The sequence below is a fragment of the Sardina pilchardus genome, chromosome 11 (assembly GCF_963854185.1).
Source record: "Sardina pilchardus chromosome 11, fSarPil1.1, whole genome shotgun sequence".
NCBI classification, from domain to species: Eukaryota; Metazoa; Chordata; class Actinopteri; order Clupeiformes; family Clupeidae; genus Sardina; species Sardina pilchardus.
In genome coordinates, this window is record NC_085004.1 from 22,826,819 (window position 1) to 22,844,049 (window position 17,231).

Sequence of the window (17,231 nt, forward strand, 5' to 3'; positions counted from 1 at the left end):
ATTTTGCGCCCTGTTTTCGATTGGCCTGGGCACTGGGGGTGTTTTTTCCCTGGCTCAAAACGATCACACAGGGAATTGGATGAGAAGTAATTCTTTTAAAACAGCAAAGGCTCTTCTGTTTGAAACAAGATTGTTATGTGCCAATTCTGTTTACTTTATTGCAGTTAAAATCATGACTCACTTGCAAGATTGTAGTCAGAGGTGTGCTTTCAAGTTGGCAGCACTCGTATAATATTAAAGGTAGGGTATGGAATGAGCTTTGTTGGCCATTTTTGCAAAATCACTTGAAATCCTATTCCTAACCCACTTATAGCCACTAAGTTGGAAGCACTGAAATGGAAATTAAACACGTCAATCATCTGCGGAACGGGCAGGGCTCGAAAAACTGCAGCCAATAGAATTCCTCACCCCATACCATCATTTCACAGCTCGTTCGTCAATCTAACGTCTTACTCCTCTTCCTGCTCCCCCTCCCCACCGCGCGCGACCCTTTCGAAAGCTGGTGACCGCGAGTCAGTGCTGAAACGAAACCAACTGCCTGCTGCTGCACGTCCATGTTCCCCTCTTGTTGTATGTGTCACTTCATTTCTATACAAACTAACTAAGGCAGCGGATACCTACGGAAACTCAATCACCCACGCAATAAATAAGCTATGTAGCAAAAATTACATTTTACCGTGACACGAAGAGTGCTGTAAACATGAAATCGAAACTTAACAGCTTGGAGCTACGGTGGAATAGGCGAACCAACGGGCCAGCACTAAACTCGGATATTTCAGGAGATAATCGCCCTGGTAAGAACAAACCAGATTCTGTTCAAATATACACACCTATGGCTACTGAACCATATGTACTACAACCCTTTGGAGGTGAATAAAGAATGTAATTGGGGAAGTTGATGTGAGTGATTGTATGGAGACTAGAGCTCATAGTGCTGTAGACGCCAGGCTGGCATTTCATTTAGCCTGGCTCGCTCTCGCGCTGCGCATTTGAATTGTCGCTCGTGCATGGAGGGCGGGACTTGAGGTTGTATATGTTCAAACTCTGCCGTCCGTTTTGCTAATTCCGTACCCAACCTTTAAGTAATGGAAGGTAAAATTAATTATGATGCATGAAAAGGTACATCTAGTGAACAAATCTGAATCGGAGAGTTAAAACTGCCGCAATATCATAAAAGAGCATAGCAACAGCAAGAACAGTCAGGCCCCATCATGCTCAATCAGTGCTTTGCCATTCATAGTTCCGATTCATTTGTTTGCTTGAGTTGTTGACAGTCTGAACTGATGATCACCGGCAGAGCGCAAATATTGATGGTGAAGAGTCAGAGGACAGCAGAAGACAAGTATCTCTTCTCTGTTGAGCGAAGCACCTGCCATTCAGAAGTGAAGAGCCTCTTGAAATTAGAAAGGAGAGTCTCGATAAAAGGGAAATCTGTCTACTTTATTCATTTCCTGTGCCTATCATATCCTCAGCCGTTTCGTTCTGAAACGTGCAGTGAATTACAGACAGGGTCAGACTACTGCAATGGTAAATCAGGCTGCATCTCATCACAGCAGGGGCATATAGGTGCACTGCAGCTGAAGTACTCCCTGGTGCTCGGTTCAAAAACATTTCAGCTTGGCCCTTGAGATTATGCAGCCGGGATGGCAAAACCAAGCGGCGCTGTTGTACAGTATGTCAAGAGTTTTGGGTCACGAATAAATGTTGCATGAGATGTTGCATGCAACAAACATGATCCAGCAGCACGGTTAAGATAGTTGCTGGTGGGATGCGGAGCGGTACACCACTTCTGAAGCGCAGGAGGGTGCACAAAGAAATCGGTAAATCTGCACAAGCTGAGACGAGGGATAAACATGCTCTCACTGGCAATACACAAGGGCTGGGTGGACAGGCAACAATGAAATCTCATCTCATCAACAGCCATGGCCTTGATGGAGATCATGTTTGTCACTGTTACAGAATGTCAGCACCCAAAAACAGTGGGCTTAGGCAGGAAAACAGCTCATATGGTGTCTGGTGTTGGTCCGTCTGTCTCTCCCTCCCTCCCTCTCTCTCTCTCTCTCTCATTCTCTCTTTCTCGCTCTCTCTCTCTGTCTCTCCCTCCCTCTTTGATATTGTGCCTGCAAATCCCTCTTTCCGCTCTCTCTCTCTCTCTCTCTCTCTCTCTCTCTCTCTCTTTCTTCCTCCATCCTCCTGTTTTATGCTGAATCCTTTAAAGGGATGGCGTTACATCTCCATTCACACTGTCATGTCCACCTGGGTACAGGGAAGTCCCATAAGCCCCTCGATCTCTTGCTTTTGATCCCATTTATTGGGTCAGATTAATATTTTGCAGCAATCCTGCAAAAAGTACAGCAGAGAGAGAGAGCTCAGTGGCATATTTATATCTTTCGGTACCCACCCTACACACACACACACACACACACACACACACACACACACACACACACACACACACACACACGCACCCACCCTGCTCAGGACTCTCTCTCTCTCTCTTTCTCTCTAGTCTCTCTCTCTCTATCTCGCCTCTCTCTGTTCTTTGGCAGAGCTCAGACCTGGCAGCATCGGGCTCACACGGGCTTTTGATAATGTGCATCCTGTGCAACGGCCAGGCCGCCAACTGCCGCAGTACCTGGACCAGCCCCACTCCAAACACGTACAAAGAGGCTCTGCTGAGCATGGGCACAGACGTAAACAGAGCTTAACACACACACACACACACACACACACACACACACATATACACACACACACACACACACACACACACACACACACACACACACACACACACACACACACACACACACACACACACACACACACACACACACACACACACACACACTTTGGTCTTTGGTGGTGGTTTACCTCTTCAGCTTTTCCTTTTCTTCTTGGACTATACCAGACATCTTTAATTGAAATAAAATAGCAACATGTTTTTATCCATGTCTTGACATATTCTTAAAGGAAGGGATACTTTTGTTGGGGATTACATGCATCTTTGTAAGCACCGACAGAGTAGACGGTGAGGGTTTCCTCCGGTAATAATAAATCTTAATTAGTGGACGTTTAGCGGATATTCCCATTCCTTTAGCTGTTGAGTCTCTGAGATATATCTGGCTTAGAGGCTTAAGCAGATGAACGATCATATTAGCATGGCCAGGAACATCTGCTGGAGTACTGGCTTTAAAGCGTTATGATAAACAGCCCTGGGACCATCTACCTTAAGTGGGCCTGATGATGGGAATCCATGACTATCTTGGAAAGACATGCAAAGCAATCAATAACAAATTGCTCGAATTTTGCTTCACTCTATTGTTGTGTTGTAAACGCCACATGGAATTTCTGTGGGCAGATAATACATTGATCATATAATGATTTTGCACTCCTTTCAGCTACAATAGATTTGTGAAATAAATATGTTTTTACCTGTATAGTTATTGCAGAGGGAGAAGAATAGATGTTATCTTTCAACGGTACCATAACAATAATGATTTTCTTTATCTTTAAAAGAAAGCCTACTGTTCATGTTTGACTATGACTTATGGACACTTAAATATATGTGTTCAGCAAGCCATTCTCATGTAAGATTCATGAGGAATCTATCTCCCTGGCCTTACAGCTCTGTGGGGAGGATGGGTCAGGCTAATATTTAAGACGAGAGAGGAAACTCACTTGATCCTTCCTGTCGTCCAGACAATTCTCCTCTAATACACCAGCTCACCTTTCTTCTGCAGTGATACTCTGGGAGTGGACCTCCCAATACAGAGACCAGTGGTCTTATACACCTGCTTACCTTTCAACTGCAGTAATACTCTGGGAATAGACCTCCAAATCCAGAGAACGCTGGTCCGAACTAAGATAAAAGATGGGCTGCTATGCAGCAAATGGTAACAGTACAGTAGCAAGCAAAGCATATTTTTTTGTTTTAAAACATGTTAGTTAAAGTATTTGTATGTACTATTCAACGATTTCTGTTAGTAGTCAATTTGTGTGCACACTGCAAAACTCCTACATGTATATGACCTTTTCCGTGTGAAGTGCTAAAGATTTGCTCTTTGACATATGGGATTGACTATTTCATTGAAGCAGAATAGGGGCAATCCAAAAAAATCACTTTGCTTTTGAAATATAATAGGTATGTATGTATGTATTTATCTCTTTTGCACAAAATGAAAGTAGACAGCATCTGGGTCTTGGTTCAGTCTACTGCCTATTCATATGACTTGCACCCACCTGACATTACCGCAGTGCTAGAAGCTTTTGAATTGGTTGAGCTTCCGTGAATAAGAGAGAAAGTTCCACTTAGATGGTGATTTGGTCGTGAGTCATGCCATCAGCCCAGACAGGTAAGAGGCCACAGTGAGACATCTGGAAGCTATTACCCTGTTCAGTTCAGCCACGGCCTCTGGTGTGTGCAAGAGACGTTTTTTAGTGAGCTTTTCAAACGTCTTGCAGTCCATTAGGAGTTGGTTTTAGTGTGCTTTAATGGCAATGGGAGAAAGTTGAGGCAAGGGGAAAAAATTGAACTGGCCAGAAAGGAACATCAGTCCATCGTACTGTCCCTTAAGTGGATTTCTTTGAGGTCGTTGTAGCATGTCGTCCTAGTTACCATGGCACATGGGAAGATGGCATATAATGTAATATAGCACTGAAGATAATACAATATAAAACTATGATTATGTTTTCTTTGATTTTATTACAGATTTTTGAAAGACCCTGCAGAGTATCCCATGGGCACCATGAAAAGCATTACTTTCAAGACAAAGAATCGACCGTGAATTATTAGCAATGCTTTTGCCCTGAATAATGTAAAGTCTATCAGTATTTCGCATACTGTAGGCCTATATTACTTCCTGTGTAACTATTTTCAGAAGGCACAGTTTACTCATATCATACACTGGTCTAATCCTAAACAAAAAGTGGTGTTGCCATGAATTAACCCTTGAAAGGTGTTTGGGTCTGTGGGATCCGTTTTCAATGTTTGCTAGAAGTATAATTTTCCCATTTATTATTTCTTCAAACTCGGACACGTTGGCCTCATTTTGTGCGAGGAACATTAAAAAAAACTTATTTTCACACTGCACACAGTACACGCCCCCACACACATAATAATTGTAGGTGCCATGTATCTTAATTGTGTCCTCCTCCTAACTGGGCCTGCTGTGTGTGTGTGTGTGTGTGTGTGTGTGTGTGTGTGTGTGTGTGTGTGTGTGCACATGTCATGTCTGAATGTAGGTGTCTGTGTGCAGGAATGTTATCTTTCTGCACCTGCTATTCCCACACAAAATTGCTAAATTGTTTTTAAGCACTTGCAAAAGAAAAAAAATCTTTTGCAAAAAAATCTTTCATATGATCATGAATGTGTAATTGAATATTTTTACATAAATTGTTATGACTGTGTTGATTCAAAAGCCTAATAATGTGGTGGTTACTGTACATGGGTAAAGAAAAATACTCCCAGCCCAGTACACCTGCCTCACTATGCTGTCAGGTATGGTGCTGAGACAGCGAACACAGGGACAGTGCACTATGGTCTGTCAGTGTGCTGTCACCTAGTCTACAGCCATCCGTTTGTGGGCATCTTCGTGCTACCATGATTGTGTTGTATTGTTCAAAAAACGTAGTGACAACTTCAGGCACAGAGCCTGTAGAGCATCACTGAGGGGACTGTCGCCTTGGGTTTGGACCTGCCGCCATGGCGCCCACGTCACTCACTTCACTCATCTCTTAATGAGGCCCTAACGTACCCTCTAACGAGCCTCTAACGATGGCCGGCTCTCTGGAGTGTCGGTGCCTCACAGCTGTTAAGTGACAGGCCCAGGCGAGTGTGGGAGGACCAGGTCGTGATTGTTCGACGGTGGAGAGCGACCGCCAACGTCGCGTGGAAGAAAGAAAGAGAGAGAGAGAGAGAGCGATAGACTGTTGGCACTCGGCCTCTTAACGAGCTCTGAATAATTCACTGCCTTCGTGACATTGTGGCATAGTGTGCAAGTGGGGATGGTGGTGCAGGAAGAGACAAACACTTCAAATCGAAACCGCCACCTTTGCTCCTTTTTTTGCGTTTCACAGACATGTCTTTCCTGAATGTGTGTACTCAAATGTAATTACTTAGGCCATTCCCCCAGCCATAACACTGCTGCACTGCTGTATACAGATTTGTCCATAGCGTGCCATTTAGATAGATGTGTGCATTCTGTAGGCCTTAAGATCTCTGAACCGAACTCAAATGAATTTCAACCTAACAGACCAAGTGGCATTAAGCTGTGTGCTTGTCAAGCAGTATGCCTGTGTGATATGAAGGGTAATGTGCCAGTGGGAGTGTAGCTACGTCGGGGTAAGTGTGTATCTGAGTCAGTACCTTTGATATGCTAAAGTCCATCGTAAGTCTTTACAAAAATGCATTTTATGAATGCTTAAAATGTGCAGTGTCAATCGTGTTTAAAAAGATTACAGTGCACTCAGAAGTACAGAGGGAATGAAAACATTCTCTGCTGTCACAACAGAGAAAAGAGATTATACACATTCTTTAGATGGACGTTTTTTTCAGTGAGCTATGTCATTCATCTGTCTATTAAGCTTTCTGAGTGAGATTGCCTGCGGAATTGTACACATCTCATCATTAGGTGCTGTTGAGTACTCGAGTATCTGAGGAAAGAATGCATGTTCCCGTTGTAGCTCAGATCAAAGCAAGGACAGGTTTATTTCCCTTTCATGACACACAACATCTCCTTTGTCTGAGTCCACATTTTAATATTTGCGCAATTTTTTTTTCTTAAATTCCGAGATAATGGGACAGATTTTTTTGTGTGAAAGGTAAGATAAAACACACACAAACAAACACACACACACACACACACCTGAAAATGTGATCCACTCTGTGGGCACTGAGGCTTTGTTCTTCCAGACAGACTGTAGTTTCCAATTTAGAACCCAGGAGAGTATAAAAGGAATTGATTGGTGCGTCCACGGAAACCAGAATACCACAGAGATCCTGGGCTGGCTCAGGCTAGAGTGTCATTAAGTGCTTGGAGAGGGATGGTAATACTGAGGCAATGCGTGTTCAAAGCTGTACAAAGCTCTGATAAAAGATGTTCAGGAACAGTCCCCGAGGATAACTTTATATTCGGTGAAACCAGGCTAGTCTAATTGTAAACATGCCTTCTGATGGTTGACAATAGCTCTTGGCCATGAAAGAGTGTGCCAATCAGCTGAACCACAAAGCATACATTAATCCGGCCTTCCTGTGGAAATGCGGAAAAGTGCTGGTAGATGTGTGTGTCTAAGTCAAACCAATGACTCTGAAAAGCATTTGATGAGCACATCTAACTCTGCACACACTAGGCTATTCCATATTTTCAACTGCCTTCAGCTAGACTAAATTACTTGCATGCCAAAATAATTAGTAATATACTGTATGGTTTTGCATAATATAGTTATCTCTCAGATTAGTACAGATACAGTATCAGGATCATATTGTATCGTTATTCAGGACAGTTTTAAGAATGCCATCTTTAGGATAAGATGTGTTTAAAAACACTGAGTCTATGAGTGTTTTTGAAAATAATGAGGCCCTTTTTAAGAAAAGAAATGTGTTTAATAACAGTTTGTTAGGACAGTTTCACTTGCAAAGTCTATAAATTAACTTTCATCTAACACCATTAGATGTTATAACAAAACTTCACATTCCATTTCATAACGGAAAAAAAAGGAAAAACAGAGAGTACCCCACCTAAATTGATTCATGCACTGTGTCCGCAGGAAACCATGGCAACTGGACGAAACCTTTAGAACAACATGTGATACAGAGACACTCCAATAAAAACAGGTATCAAGACTATGGTAGAAAACATTGACTGCAGTTTCAGACTGAAGCTGACATGAAACCGTTGTGACGGCTCTGGGCAATCGTCACGTATCTTTCATCACATCACAGAGGAAAACAAACAACCACACTGTATGCCACTCAACATGCAACTTTTAGGCAATCCGCATCGACCATGCAAAGTTATCGTCCCATTGGGGTCTGACCACGGTGGTGACTGTCTCTCTCTCTCTCTCTCTCTCTCTCTCTCTACCTCTATCTCTATCTCTCTATCTCTCTCTCTCTCTTTCTCTGTCTTTTTCTTTCTCTCTCTCAGGATTCAGCATCAGCCTCCACACTCTTGGTGCTGTATTCTTGGTCTCGTCCAGCCGGCTTTGGTTCCCTCTCCTCTCCTCTCACTCTCTGCTCTCTCCCTCCCTCCCTCCCTCTCTCTCTCTCTCTCTCTCTCTCTCTCTCTCTCTCTCTCTCTCTCTCTCTCTCTCTCTCTCTCTCTGCCTGCTCACGGTGCCATGTGTGCGGGTCAGGACTGGTCAGGGTGAGGGAGGTGCTTTGAGGGAGTTGCAGGAACCTCCTTGACTTCCGCTGCCACTCCCCTGATACTGTGGAGGGAAAACAGAAACGCAAGCTGGATCAATAGATATTTATCAAGTCATTCTCATAATCTGGTCATTCTTCTCAAGGACTCCTGTCCAGCTGTATATTAGCGTTTGCAAAAAACAAGTACAGTGGAATAAACCCCTGGGAACAGATGTACAGGTCATTAGCAATAAGGCAAGAATAAACCTACTGTACAGTATGCTGTACTGAATCACTTTTATATACACCCATATATGTTCTGTCTTGAATTTTGCTCTGAACGTGGTCGTTAAAAAGCCATTTTTTTGTGAGAGTAATGATTTCTTTTCTGTCTCTCTAAAGCAACACAAAGGCTTTAAATGAGCTGCCTTCATAGCCATATACCCCAGTTATCTACAAGGACAGAACTGCCTTCCCTTTCTCACTGCTATTTGTCCAGAGCCAGTTCCACCTCTTATGATAAATTGCCTGTTCCTTTGTTTTTCTCTCCTGCGTCTTGCTGCCGCAATTATTATTCCCTTCCTGAAAGGAATGCATGAATTTCTCCCACCAACAGAGAGCATCTCTGGCTCTCTGCAGGAAAAGCACTACAGCTGTTTAGAATACACAGAGTTTAAAATAGGGCTCTGTTTGAAGCGGTAAGACCAAACGACAATGTTTTGAATAGGAGTCTGGTTGAAGAAAACTGGGCCCTGTGTAGGCAATGCAACCTTGACTCAAATGGCCTGGGATGCACACTGCTAAATAATAGATGAGCTTCCCATCGGTTCGGCCTGGGATTTCAGGGCAATACGACAGCCAATGACCCTGCAGCAACCAGATAAAACATCAGACTGCCTTTCTCTCTCTCTCTCTCTCCTCTCTCTCTCTCTCTCTCTCTCTCTCTCTCTCTCTCTCTCTCTCTTTCTTTCTCTCTCTCTCCCGTGTACAGCTTCTTTGTACGTGTCTCTTTGCAATACGCCCGTCTTTCTCACTCGCGTTGCCTTTTTATTGTATCACCCTGCCGCACCGCACCTCGTCTCCTTCCTCTCTCTCTCTCTCTCTCTGTTCCCCCCTAACCCCTCTCTCCCGTCCTTGGCCCCGTGAGTTTACCATGTTACATCCAGGGAAGCGGGAATGCCTTTGAAGCACACACAAATAACTCATTAAGCTGGGATGAGTGAGCAGGTCAACTGTGTTCAGAGCCACTAGCTGAAACATGCCTTCCCTTTTTTTTCTCTCTCTCTCTCTCTCTCTCGTGCTCCATATGGCTGAGCAGAATTGCTTAACATGCCACATAACAGCTGCCTCCACAGTCAACCTCACATAACGTGAATATAGGTAATTTCCCAAAATCCAATTGGTCTGGCCTGGTAAGAAAGAGTCACTGAAATGAAAAAAGATTACAGAGGTGCTTGCCCGTGACTTCCAGAGGTATCACAGTTGCACTACAGATGGGTTTGGAGTGTACCGATTTTCCGAAGGTTTTCAAGATACAGTATTGATTCTAAATGTTTCAGGTTGGAAACTGTGTGTCATGATGCAACTTCGAGACTATGTGCCTTGCATGATATCATCCTGCACCACAGCCTCCTATTTTTAACATAGAGGCAAATACTGTAAATAGACAATTCACATATAATGTATGTATGTGCTTGTAAAGATTGTGTTAACAACCACAGGCTCTTTGTGGCAGACTTCCTTAGTCATGTAAATTGATGCTAAAATTATGAGATGGATCCCTGAAGACAGTCAATTGCGTATTTTCTCTGATAGAATGCCAACAATTTGGACCTCATATTCATTCCACTGCCTACCTTCACATCTGCCAAGAAGCTACAAGCCCATGCTTTAAAAAAGAAACAAAAAAATGCTGCAGCCGTTCTGCAGTAGTTTCATCTCAGCTCATAGTTCTGATGTGAATAATTAGGGCTTTACCTCCACAACAGGGTGCCAGTGGGCAATAGGTTTGCGGGGGTAGGTCAGCATCTCACTCCAGTGGTCCCGGCCGAGGCTCTCAGCATCGTTGCCCACCCGACACACACCGATGACCTCATTGTGACCTACACTGTAAACGAGCCAAAAAACAGAACAGAAATTTATTTGAAAAGACACACACACAAACACACACACACACACACACACACACACACACACACAAAGAAAAACAGAGGACATACAGAGAGAGAGAGAAGTAAAGGGGAAAAAGGAGATTGCCATGGCCATTCAACATTTATCTGACTGCTTCAAGGAGTTCTCATTATTCTCTGAGGCGTATATCGATCAAATCAGCTTATTCTGGGATGTTCGGCATCTCCACAGAACAATTTGATAGAATCAAAAGGTCAAGACTTCTCGTTTTCCGGAGAATTGCCTGTTATTCGACTCATTGTACCCAATTTGAGAAATAAAATGTGCGGTTATCTGCAGGCTGGACATATCAAATAAATCTATCGACTGTTTGCAGCTTTAAAAAAGCCTTGTTGCAGGTAAAGCATTGATAAAACATAATTGATACCATTTTGGACAAAGATTGAAATACAGGAAGAGGAAAAAAGGCTGTCATGGCATGGGACTGACCGGTCATAGTCCATTACTGCAATCAGGAGACTGATCTGATCGATATTTTCTGGCGGGACATCAAAGACTATAGCCTCATTGTAGACAGGATTCAGTGTGTTCCTCTTTGTGGAAGTTTTTCTCTTCTTCAGCCTCTTGCCATCACACATTAAGGACACCTTCACATAAGGATCTGCAAGAGAACACAAAAATCATCTGCATTGTATTGACTGGAATTGGAAACTAGTGACTTATAGTTCTATGGATGTGTGTGTGTGTGTGTGTGTGTGTGTGTATGTTTGCTTCAGTCAGTCAATTCCTGCATGCATTAATATATTCTATGTGCATGTGGTATACATACTCATACTGTACATACTCATGTGTGCTCGTGTAAGTGTGTGTGTGTGTGTGTGTGTGTGTGTGTGTGTGTTTGTGTGTGTGTGTGTGTGTGTGTGTGTGTGTGTGTGTGTAAATTACCAGATGCTCCAGTGATGTCCATGGCTTTGAGGTTACGAGCCTTTATGATGGTGATGGTCAAGCGTCCAGCGGTAGGCAGGTAGCAGAGTGAGAACATGAGGTCTCCTAAATCCACATTATCCTGTGAAGCCACCAAGGACACACATCAGCTTCACATACTGTACCAATGTAAAAGTGGAATTCAGGAATAACAAACTGTCCTTTTTAAATGGGGCACGCCTTCACTATCACTTAGAATCACCTGCCAACGTTTTTACTAAGGCCGTGTCTATATCAAGCTGGGTAAACATACATATGAACATTTGCAATTAAAAAGATTGCCATCCTCATTATCGTTTTGCATCATTTTTCAAAAGATTTGCGTCCATATCAGAACACCATGGAAGCATTTGCTGTTAGTGTTGTCAGGAGCACTATTTATCAGTATCATTAACTGCACCTCACTGTATATGAAGCTCTCCGGTTTCTCTGTACACACTGCAGCGGAAAACCCAGTTTTCAAACCTCCTTCACCTCAGATATCGTTTTCCAAAAGTACAGTTTTCAGTGTCGGAATACAGTACGCCATGCTAATGTGGACAGAAGGGCTAAACGGAGAAATAATTACGCACATCTATATTTACCCGGGTTGATGTGGATAGGACCTAGAAATGGTCCAGAAGGTTGGGGATGAAAAGCAGATCAAACAAGATCGGTCAAAGCAGACCCTAGCCCCTGACACGCAATATTAACCAAAGTTGAAAACCAAATACGGCCTTTGCATTTTTAGTTGGATTCAGATGATCATATAAGAGGACTGAGATAAGTGACTCTCTGCTTTGAAGTACATCAGACCAGTGTTTTTGAAGTTATGTGAGCGGACAAACACACACAGAGATGAACGGACGGCTAGATATGATGGACCTGATTACTGTACAATACGCTCCTCTGCCCGGGGTGGGCAAGGCTAATAACAACTAGATGGCCATCTTTTGCGCCACAGAAAGAGGAGGTTAAGAGGACCAGGGAGATAGTACCTGATGGAGGTGAGTAAATGGCCACCTCGAAGGTAAGGAGAAGGAGGGGAGATGAGGGGGTTGGGTAGTTGGGTAGCATTTTGGTTCAGTATCTTTTTTACGTTTTTTTTTTTCTTGGGGGGGGGGGGCTTTTAATGACAGTGAGAGTGAAGAGTGACAGGAATGGGAGAGAGAGCAGGGGTGGGATCCGGAAAGGACCACGGGGCGGGAATCGAATCAGCATCGCCGGCGTACGGTGCAGATGCCCCAGCCAGCTAGGGCCTTTGGGTCAGTATCTTGAGTGCCGTAGTGTAACAACGGCTCCGTCGACAATAACAAGTATAAACACATCTGACATCATGTCATACTGTGTATATCTACATTTATTCACATTTTATAGTCCTGTTCTAAGGGACACTATGTAGCTTTTCTGTCGTGATTAATTTCATACAGGACATTGCAACTCCAAACACACAGAAAGTAAATAAAGTCATAAACGTCCAGCCTTTAGCCTCGTGAAAACAAGCAGTGGAGTAACTGGCTCCAGATAATTGGCAGTTGGCATCGTCGCAGAGCGCCTAATTGCTCTAGCTCCTCCAAATGAGCTGTGGTTCATGTCAGAGAATAAGTCACCATTAAAACCGCTAGCTAGCAAATTAGCTAAGCTGGCTGGAGCTCTGGAGTTTGATGAGGGGCCCAGGAAATAAAGCACTCAGCAGATGGGCCAAATCAGATAACCTTTTTCCGGAACATCTGGGGGAGCTGTGGATATCATCGCTCTCGTTTCTGAAAAATACTCTCCATACATGAGCCTGCTGATGCAGCACAAATGCGCAGACTAGACCGAGGAGGACTGAGACTTGAGAGGCACCGTGAACAAGCCTTTGGGAGAGGTTCTGCAGCAGAAACAAGTCCTGAAATGGGAAGTTGGAAGAATCACAGAGTTGCAGGAAGAGACAAAAAGGCTAAAACGCTCTTTACAAACTTTCATAGAGAAGCCCATTAAATGTTGGCTACTGGGCTATTTCCTGCTCGCACAGCGGGCTCCTTTTGTCTTGAAATGTCTTCGGTGTGACATTTAAACGAGTGGCAAGCACACGGCTCACCACAGGGCGGGCGAGCCACCGCACATCCATACTGATTCGCAGTGCTAACAGCAGTTGATGCGACAGGTTGTGATCTAATCTTACTGACTACATGTCGCCTTTTAGCCGCCTCAGTGTTGACAGGGGGACTGCTATCTCTAAGACACGGACGTGACACCATACACCCACCTGCCACCTCTTTACATACTTACACACACACACACACATGCGCGCACACAAACCCACACACACACACACATACACACAGGCAAGACACAGGTACACGCACATGCAAACACACACACACACACACACACACACACACATGCTGGCATCTTTGAGTAGGTGCATTAGGCCTGCTCTAGAGATTGTAGCACATGTATTATAAGTGGATTCTTTCAAAGACGGTGACAGCAAGTTCCCATCCACTTCCCTCCGGGGGGAGCATCTCTGTGTGTGTGTGTGTGTGTGTGTGTGTGTGTGTGTGTGTGTGTGTGTGTGTGTGTGTGTGTGTGTGTGTGTGTGTGTGTGTGTGTGTGTGTGTGTGTGTGTGTGTGTGTGTGTGTGTGTGTGTGTGTGTGTGTGTGTGTGTGTGTGTGTGTGTGATGCTTTGGAGACTAGCCCCTTTCTCCTTCCTTCTTTCTCGTAATAGATCTTAACACCACATCAGCTCCCTTGTAGAAAGTAACAGCTCAATTAACACATGCTCCGAAAATAACTTGCCGGATAATGTGAGACTTTCTCTTCAGACACTTCGTCACACACGTAGAATAAATTTCTCAACGATCCCTTAAAACCCCTAATGCAAAGTAGATAAAAAACGTTGATGCTTTAATTGCGAATGAATTCAGTTTAATCCAAAATTAGACATGCCTTTTCTCTAGCAGAAATACAAAAAAAAAGAGATTCATAAAAATATCACACTCCAAATCTCTCCCGACTGCCTGAAGGACATCATAAAGAATAGCCAAGCCTGTTTAAAAAGGAGTTAATCCTCTACCGCTTACATCAAACTGATATGATTCAGGTATGAACACAAGGCAGATTGTGCTCCTTTTCTCTAGACCATATAGGAGGACTGTTCCTCAGCCAACCAGTCACTCAGACAGTGCTGCTGTGGCTCTGACATTTGCAGATAATTTCCTAATAGCTTCTCCGGAGGACTGCTGGGGGGCACAGAGTGGGTTGTGTCACAGATAAGAGGAGTTAGATCTGTGCTCTGCACCCTGTTGAGTCCCGCAGGTGCTCTTCTACTACACACACACCACACACACACACACACACACACAGACACACAGACACACACACACAATTGTACTTGTTTTATTTTTTTCCCCCCCCTCATCGAGAAAAGGTCACTGCAAATTTTTATTTCTTGCAGTTCACTTGCTACCACGGTAACATGGCCCTCTGCCCACACAGGCTGATGAGTACACACTCTACCCGTCCAGGAGCCCCTGAAGGCTACTTAACAGATTAACAAACAGTACATTTTACGAAAAATAAGTTCATAAGGACATTTGTAACGCAAAGATACAAGTACAAAACAGTGGTCTGAGAGTCAAAAATATTTATTTTAACTGTGTTATGGTATTCTGAGCTTTAAGCCTATACTACATTCTAGTCCTATAATCATCTAGGAAAAATCAAAACAACATCAACACTGTACTGGCATCATCCATGCAAACCAGCTTTCAGTAGACTTTGAAAAAATGGAGGTTATACACATGCTGCCTCTTTAGCTGAGGTCTGTTTATAGAGTCCAGTCTCTGGGCACCAGGCTGTTCCTAGGTGTGCCCGTGTTAGAATGACACACACACTGACATTTACCTTTGTAATGTGCAGGGGCATTCACATGAGGCCGAAAGCAAACCGCATAAATGTCAGGCTCTTCCTCTGCCGCAGAGCTTGTTACTGCACCATTATGCATCTTTGGTTTTAAATGAATTGAGAAATGCGAACGCTCCTGCCAAGCTCAATAAGAGCAAAATCCCATTTCTTCTGTCATGGTCTGTCTCACATGCATCACATGCATTTCATATGATTACGGTGCCCGCATAAGTCAGGGTTTAACACTTATTATACCAGCAAAGTATCAGCTTTTCCTCACACTAGCATACTACACTGACCAGAGATTGCCCTTACAGTAGCCTTCATTAAGTGCTCTAAATAAACAGCCATTAATGTACCTCAAACCACAGAGAGATGCTTAAGATGAGGAAATATATGCAATTAACTCCGAAGCCAAAAACAACATAATTCATAGGCCTTCTGAAATCCATATTCATGCAAATCTATTCCATCGACTCCTGCTGCAGGGCTCAAAATACCAGGAGAGGGAAATATGAAGGCTTCATCAGTATGATTTGTTTGCAGTGTGCTGGATGAAGGTTTAAAATCATCGACTGAGTCACTTGATGAATCACTAATCCTGCGCCTAATTAGATAAAAGTCAACTCCTGTCCTTAAACCCTTTCATCACTATGGGAATATTTCTGTAACATAGCAAGGCGTATATTCGGTAAGACTCAGTAATCAGCCTGTTTTATTGCACATAATGTGGCCTAACTCTGGTTGGATAAAGGTGGATTAGATGGGCTTTATTTCCTCATTCCCTGTTGCGCCCCAGGAGACTTGATGTATTAGAACATGATGTGGTAATATCTTTTGGGTCACATTTTTGAGCGGTTATCTGTGCCGAGGTCTACTGGGAGCCATTTTGTTCTTGGCAGTGCAAACAATATTGAGAAATCTTGTGAGGCGGCGCTAAAGACTTATTTGTCAACGAGTTGCCACTGTCACAAGCACTGAAGTGTCGGGTGAATGAGACTATACCAGCGGAGAAGAAATACTGGCACGGCACAAAGCTGCAGTTATGCCAATGATTCGGCACATGAAAATGGATTAGTTTTCCAAGATTCACAGGTACTCCGTGGTCCGAAGGAGACTTGCAGATTTGAAGAATGGATCCAGACTCTTGGACTTGACAAGGAAGGCCGACATAAGATAACCGTACTTCTGTTGGTCCCCGGAGGTTACAGCATGTCATGATATGACCAAAATTCAATTCAACCCCGGATGCTGAAGGGCTTCGCTATCATAACAAGGGCTCACACCTTATCACTGTTAGGGATGTAGGCCACTCGCCCACCTTTGGCAGAATCCTATGAAATATTCAGCAAAGTGTGTCAGGTCTCTCTGGCGTTTCATCCGATCCATTATGACTGGAGGTGGACTTAGGAGCCATTTAAATTCTGTCTGTTTCACACTGCAGGGCTGAATACACACAGGAGTCAAGAAGCCTCCATGGGAGACCTTGACATGATGGGGGAAAAGAACGATGTGGAGAGAAAGGCTGGGTGGTGGTGAAGGGGGGTAAGGTGGAGGGGGGCGTACGGTTCCAGTGTCATAATCATTTGTCTCCAGCACACTACGAGGGGAAGTGAGACAGGGAGGGTGCATCAGTCATGAATTAATTACTCTCCGGAATCCAGTTCATCAGGAGCTGATTGAGACTCACCCCTCCCCTTTGTCGCTTCACAGCCAGCCGTGAAAATAATGTTTGTGACGTGTATGTGCTTAAAAAACTACACAATACTGTCACAAAGTCAGTGATGATTTGGAATGGAATCAAGAGATAAAACAGAGGAAAACAGAAAGCACACTTGGTATAAGCATCTTATTCTAATGGCAGAAGTTGAGGAGACATGCATTTTCTTGTACCGTGAA

The 17,231-nt window shown here is 43.8% G+C and overlaps 1 protein-coding gene across 2 annotated transcripts in view; it reads right to left on the bottom strand.

Moving 5' to 3' along the window:
* syt9a (synaptotagmin IXa) overlaps positions 1–17,231 on the bottom strand; it is a 221,032-nt gene that overhangs the window by 191,569 nt on the left and 12,232 nt on the right. The window contains exons 4-7 of one of the 2 annotated variants that reach the window (XR_009940586.1): positions 11,423–11,543; positions 10,967–11,138; positions 10,325–10,454; positions 8,085–8,430 (exon numbers count right to left, since the gene is read on the bottom strand). Coding sequence is in view for 1 of the 2 variants with exons in the window: in XM_062549280.1 (XP_062405264.1) it covers positions 8,362–8,430; positions 10,325–10,454; positions 10,967–11,138; positions 11,423–11,543 (492 nt within the window). In the remaining variant the exon portion in view is untranslated. Of the gene's footprint in view, positions 1–7,601; positions 8,431–10,324; positions 10,455–10,966; positions 11,139–11,422; positions 11,544–17,231 lie in introns of those variants that run through there. The other variant, XM_062549280.1, reaches the window with a different exon arrangement.